General features: G+C 34.0%; 1 protein-coding gene across 1 annotated transcript; it reads right to left on the bottom strand.

Annotated features, from left to right (window-relative positions):
* Positions 1–449: 449 nt before the first annotated feature.
* On the bottom strand, positions 450–5,585 carry LOC107858591 (rac-like GTP-binding protein ARAC1). Its single transcript, XM_016703320.2, has 7 exons — positions 4,951–5,585; positions 4,058–4,145; positions 2,117–2,226; positions 1,961–2,024; positions 1,103–1,167; positions 938–1,003; positions 450–844 (listed from the first exon to the last, which is right to left on the bottom strand). The coding sequence occupies exons 1-7, from the start codon at positions 5,047–5,049 to the stop codon at positions 743–745; spliced, it is 594 nt and encodes a 197-aa protein (XP_016558806.1). The 5' UTR covers positions 5,050–5,585; the 3' UTR covers positions 450–742.
* Between the last annotated feature and the right edge of the window lie 1,233 nt (positions 5,586–6,818).

Here is a 6,818-nt window from a genome sequence, read left to right as displayed (position 1 = left end):
GCATTATTAAGAAAAAAATAGTTTTTTATTATAATGGTATAATATCTTTTACGATTTAAAACGTCACAAACTTCATTCATTCCCCCATGATAAAAAAAAAAATAGAGAAGTTGAAAAGGTCACTTATGAAGAAAAGTATAAGAGTAGCATCATAATAATATGGCCAAATTAAGGTCTGCCGTTTCACCAGTTATACCGCGGAAGAGCAAATATTGTAAATTGTAAATATGAATTCCACGTAAAATTTCAGCTTTTCTAAATAAAAAATACTATAAAAGAAGAATTTGCAATCAGCAGAAAACGAAGATGCAACACAGAAGATTCTAGATTGAACGTTGGGAAAAAAGATTAGGCAAAAAGAAAAGCTACAAGTCTACACAACTAAGAAGGGTGCTAAACATTCCAAAGTTTTAAAATCAAAACAAAAATGTAAGAAATGCTAAACAGCATTGCTGAGAAAATTTGTTTTCCTAAATTGATCTTTCAATCAGTAATACATAAAACAAATCAAAACAGCGAGGACGAAATTGAGTGGCCTACAGCGTGTTGTGAAACTCGGTAATAAGAGATCACAGCAATACAAGAAATCGAGCCACCTGACGCTTCAAGAGATCACTAGTAGCTTCAAGTGAAACATACATGGACCTCCTACTTCCTCCAAGAAAAGGAAAACAGAAACAGATGCGAGGGGACAGATTACAACGTGAACTGTGATCTGGAATAACCCGGACCTACTGTGTGATCACAAAATTGAGCAGGCCCTTTGAGACTTTCCTTTCTTTTTCTTTGCCTTGGGTGGCTGGAGCACGACTTTAATGGCAGCATCAAAGACTCCTTTTACATTCTGCAGCAAGAACATTTCAAATCATATAGTTCGATTAAACACATCAAAAAAGATGTTTAGCACAAGAAACACTAAGCTATAAAGGAAATATACCTCCTGTGTTTTTGAACTACATTCAATGTAGGAAGGTGCACCAATTGTTTTCCTCAGCTCCTCACCCTAAACATTGGAAAAAGAAATTAAATACTAAAATAACAATATACACAGTGTACTCCACACAAGCAACTCAAAGGGGGGATTACTTGCAGTGACCCTTACCTGAGCAGTAGTAATTGGCACAGCACCAGGATGGTCTGTGAAGAATTGCTTATCATCTCGAAGATCTAAGTTCAATACAGGTGGAAAGTAGGATAATTATATATATGAATAATCCTCTTAGAATGAAAAAAGAAAGGGGAAAGTAGAACTAGAAAAAGATTGGGGCATAAAAGTTCGAAAACAAAACATTATAACACGAGTCACCCAGTACATAGAATATACAATTCTTAAAAGAGAAAAACGACAATTTGAAGCATAAATAAAACAAGCAGTTGTATTACAACCTTCAACCTGAACAGGCATAGAAACTAGCAGTAAAAGATAAGAAATGTACACTTCAAGGAAAACCCTTTGTATTTGGTTTTCTATTTTCTTTGGCAAAGAGAACTTAATTCCAACTATATTAATGTGTCCTTGTATAGACGAAAAGTGCATTCTCTTTACTTTATCAAAGAGACATGGGAGACGAACATGTGCACACACACACCCCACACCACCAAACATTTCCTACTTCCATAGCCCAAAAGGCCCAATATTTCTTATTTTTTCTCTTCATCAGTTTCTTTACAATCTTGTATTTGTGACAGGGAACAAAGTACCTTCTACTCAAAGACTTTGTTTACCATCATGGATTTTGAGAATACATGATTATCAGAGCCAATATGGTAATATAAGCAGAACTATAACATAATAAAATTGCCGCACTATTATACTGAGATAATCAGCTCCTTCTGAAAGATCTCTTTTAATCACTGAGAATATAAAAGTAAGATGGAAACATCAAAGAGACCACTTGACAATCACCTCATGAGATATACAAATAAACCCAAGATCATATTTTTATTAATAGAACTTTACCAAGTTTTGTTCCAACAAGCACTATGGGGACACCAGGGGCATAATGCTTCAACTCAGGAATCCACTGGAAAATAATCAATAAAGCAAAATAAATTTCCATGAACCAACAACTAAGAGGAAAAATAAAACAAAGAGAAAAAGGAAATGTTACACTACCTTCTTGGAAACATTTTCATAACTGGCTTTACTGATGAGAGAGAATGCCAAAATGAAAACATCAGCTCCACGGTAACTCAGAGGTCTTAACCTATTGTAATCCTCCTGTCCTGTAATGTGTATAATAATGACATCATATAAATACAAACATAATGGTAGCAGCAAATTCATGCATAACAATACATCCGCAAATAAATAGGTCAAAAATATACAGACAGCCCCTCAAATTTGTGGCATGAAATAACCATAACCAATCATCTTTAGTTGACAGAAAAATAGATGTGGATACAAGATGCTGATGTGGCACATCATGTGTTTCACCCTCAGCCTTTGAGGGTGTAAACTGTATAGATTTTATTTTTATATTAAAATTTTTTGTTTTCCATAAGGTAAAATTTCTAAAAGACGGGCAGCCCGGTGCACTAAAGCTATCGCTATGCGCGCTGTCCGGGGAAGGGCCCCACCATGAGGGTGTATCGTACCAGCCTTACCTTGCATTTCTACCAGAGGTTGTTTCCAAGGCTTAAACCCGTGACCTCCTGGTCTCATGGCAACAACTTTACCAGTTACTCCAAGGCTCCCCCTTCTAATTCCTCCTTAGAAAAAATACACCCCCCCCCCCCAAACCCGATATCTACCGCCCTGATCTAACTCTCTTCTTATTTCTATTCACTTTTTTCTGTTTGTAAATTTCTGAAGTCACCCTCCATAAAAGTACTCAAAAGGGTGTCTGGACAATGGTAAGAGAGGATCATTGATGGAAGAAGAAGAAGAAGAAAAATCCAATCTTGAAGATGAAGAAGAGCAGCAAGAAGCACAGAAAAAACATGAATATAGTAGACAAAATAGTTGAGAAGTTGAAGAGTTAAATGTAAGAAAAGGAGAAGACTGAAGCGACAAAGGATATAAGAAAACTTGTGAGGAAGTCTTCATCTTCTGGCAAGGCTCGTTCCAGCCATTGCGGCGAGAATTTTCTGGATTAGTTAAAATGATGATTTCTTGTGCTATAGATGACTTAGATGGGAACAGGTCGTAAGTTTTTGTTGATACATTAAATTTTGGATGTCAGACATGAAATAATTAATACGATAGAAATCAGAGGAAAAAATGTTGGCATTTCTGTAGCCCCCAACTTTCAATTAACAAGAAGTGAAAGGATGAAAAGGCATACCACATAGATAGACACCTTAAATTGGCCTCAACTGACAACTAAATATCCCAACTTAGAGAATGCACATCTAGACTTGGTTTAAGTTGGCCCTGTAAACACCCCAACATTGAGAATGCACCCCCTTAAAGGTGTGCATTTTCAAAGCTAAGGTATTCGCAAGACGCACTCGTGTCAAGTTGAAGTTAAGGTGTCTAAATGGTTGCAATGAAAGTTGGGGTGTTCAACTGTCAGTGGAGACCAAATTAAAGTGTCTATGCATGTACACTGCCGGATGAAAACAGTGACTTTAATATGAAGTCACACAAACCAACTTTAACAAACAACAACTTAATCAGCAGGAAGCTTTACTAAAGCATTTTGTGTGAAAGGAATTTTTAAAGCACATAAGATTTCCTTTACAAGTGGTTATGCCGTTTGTTTTTGGGAGGATGAAGATATTGGGGATAAAGAAAATATTCAATTTTTAAGAGTTTTTTAGGATGACATGTATGTTTTCAAAAATGAGATGTTTCCTTATTTGAATGGTCATTCACCATACTTTTAGTGCGTAAAAGTTACCTGCTTGATTTTGTTTGGTCTTGATGACTGAAGTTTCCAAGAGACAATTCGGACAAGTAAAAGTGTTCAATTGGTCATAGCAAAAATTAAAGTGTCTAAGTGACATTGCATACCAAGTTTTAGGTGCTCACTATGTATTTGGCCTAAATAGAAATTAGAAGCTTCTGCCAAAGAAAAAAGAGGGAATACTAAACGGTGTTTAATGTAGTTACCAGCAGTATCCCACAACCCTAGGTTGACAGTAGCCCCATTGACAACCACATTTGCACTGAAATTGTCAAACACAGTTGGCACATAATCCTGTCAAACATGTAATAAAGGAGATAAAAGATATTGATGTCAAATTTAGAAAATTAGTATAGCAAAACTTCTTAGGATATACAAACACACAGAAAAGCTATGGTCATGTGAACTGAATCCCAGCAAAAAAAGACACACTGCAAGTGATGTCTTATGTGAGGAAGCTGCAATAAATAAAATAGCAAAGAGTGAAAGCCATAATATCAATGTCACCAAGTTTATCCCGAAGCGCAATCAATTTTCACGTTGAATTATCATAACTGGATAGAAAAGAGGTCGCATAAAGATAGAGGGCGCACAGAGAGGATACACGAATAAACTTTTCCTCAACAAATATCAAAAACAGGATACTATTGGTATTTGCATGACAAGATACTAGCCATATACAAATAATCAGAAACAAGTGGAAGGAAACCAATTCACATGCCTGTGCAGAATTCAACATACACCAATTTCGTCTAGAATTCAGACATAATTTTACCAATACAACAACAACAACAATCTACCCAATGTAATCCCACAATGGGGTCTGGGGATGCCAATAGTATGCAGACCTTGTCCCTACAAGGTAGAGAGGCTGTTTCCGATTACCAATATATCCATGAACTCAGGCATGACAAAGAATCGTATTGAATAGAGCCCAAAAGGAATTCGCAATGCTAAAAATAATTGCAAGATTCTTAGTAATTTCATCCAAAATGGACATTAGCAAGAAAAGAACAACAGAAAGCTCAACCGCAAAATCCAATTTAACCCCATCCATCAGGAATATATGAAGAAAAGATTAGAAACAAGAAAAACAAACCGTCGGGAATGTATTGCTGGTGTAAGAAATCAAGAGACAAGTCTTGCCAACGGCACCATCACCCACAGTAACACATTTTATGAACCTCGAGGCGCTCATTTTCCTATATTCCTTTCTCTCTCAGATCTTCTCCAGAAGACCTGATTCTATAAAAATGGAATTTATGAGGCTTTCTGGCTTCCTTTTCTATCTTTTGCCCCTCCTCTCAATCACACATTTGTATATACAATCAACAATCACACACAGAAAAACAACACAAAGGAGGAAACCCTAACCCTAAAATTCCAAGGAAATGGGATCCAAAATGTAGGAAAAAGAGGAGAAATGGGTTAACAGAAAAGAGAAGAAAAATTAAGGGATGAATGAAAGATGTACGAGACAAAGAGAGAGAAATGCAAGAACAAATCGATGGTATACTAGTGTTTGCAATATATTGTTATTTGTGGGTGTAATTTTTTAGCCGGGGAATTATGCCGTTGAAGCGTTCGCTAAAGGAAGTGAGTGACCAACAACAAATCATTACTAATTTTCTCAACGCTTTTCTCGCACAAGACATGTGTGGGCCTCATACAAGGGACCTTTTCCTTGTTTTTTGGAATCCGACATATCCACTCCATAATTTAAAACCAATTACATTTTCATCTTTTTTTTCTAATGATTATATCAATATAAATAACTTATTTGAGACAGAAGTCTCCTAAAACCAATTGAGTTCGAAGTGGCGTGCATTAGTAGGAAAAAGAATTATTTAATTATGATTTCTTAAACTAGTTTAATGCATTGTTTATTTAAAATTAAATAATTTTATTTATTGTGAAGAATTTTAATAAAGTGTAAAAAGTTTAAATCACTTTTTAAAAATCTTTCACACGGTAATCTAATAATGTAAATATAAATATATATTTTAGTGTAAGCACATATATATTTTAGCATCAGAGTGGTTGATGGATCATCATTTTTACATTTTTGTCATGCAGGACCCCTTTCCCTTACTGTCGGATGCTAAGAGAGATACATAAATTTGAATTATAGTCGTGGTATAATTATATTTTTCTATGTTTAAAATTTTTTTTATTGTTTTTAAAGTCAAATCTTTACAATATCATTGATTACATTCTTATTACGTACTTAAAACTTTTAAAAATTTGATACTTCTTAAATTTTTCTTGTTTTAATATTTTTGACTTTCTTTTTAGATTTTTCAAATCTTCTTAAAATCAAATTTAGTTGTTTAGAATTCTTAAACTAATGAAAAAAAATATTAGTTGGTTTTACAATAAATACATTTAATTAATTTTCAACTCTTATATTAGGAAAAATAGGGAAAAGACAATTTTGTCTAAAACAAAGACTTTTAATGAAGGACAAAAAGTTCGAACAACATTTCTAAGACCCTTTACACTTTTAATATATTATAGATATAGATTTATCATAGGTTCACCTCAGACAAAATAATAATATACTCCCTTCGTCTCATTTTATGTGTTATAGTTTGACCGAACATAAAGTTTAAAAAATAAGAAAAGGTTTGATGTTGTTTACCAAATTATCTTCTATTAAAAATGTACCACTACTATCTTTATTAAGTGAAACTTTATACGTGGACCAATAAGAGTAAAATTTGAATTGTGTCTTTAAATAGTTATCAGGAAAAAAATGTAGCATTCTTTTGGGGATGAATAAAAAAGAAAATGACGACACATAAAATGGGACGAAGGAGGTAATTATTTTCATAATTTGTAGAAATAGTCCTCCTTCAATTACATATATGGAAAGAATCCTGATAAATAAGGATTTTTAAACCAAGAATTCTAAAATATATGGTAAAGAAAAAATATATAGTAAAAGGTGTATGAAAAATTAATAAC

This window comes from Capsicum annuum, chromosome 2, assembly GCF_002878395.1.
Source record: "Capsicum annuum cultivar UCD-10X-F1 chromosome 2, UCD10Xv1.1, whole genome shotgun sequence".
NCBI classification, from domain to species: Eukaryota; Viridiplantae; Streptophyta; class Magnoliopsida; order Solanales; family Solanaceae; genus Capsicum; species Capsicum annuum.
Note: the sequence above shows the minus strand (reverse complement) of the source record. Positions and strands in the feature narration are given on the sequence as shown.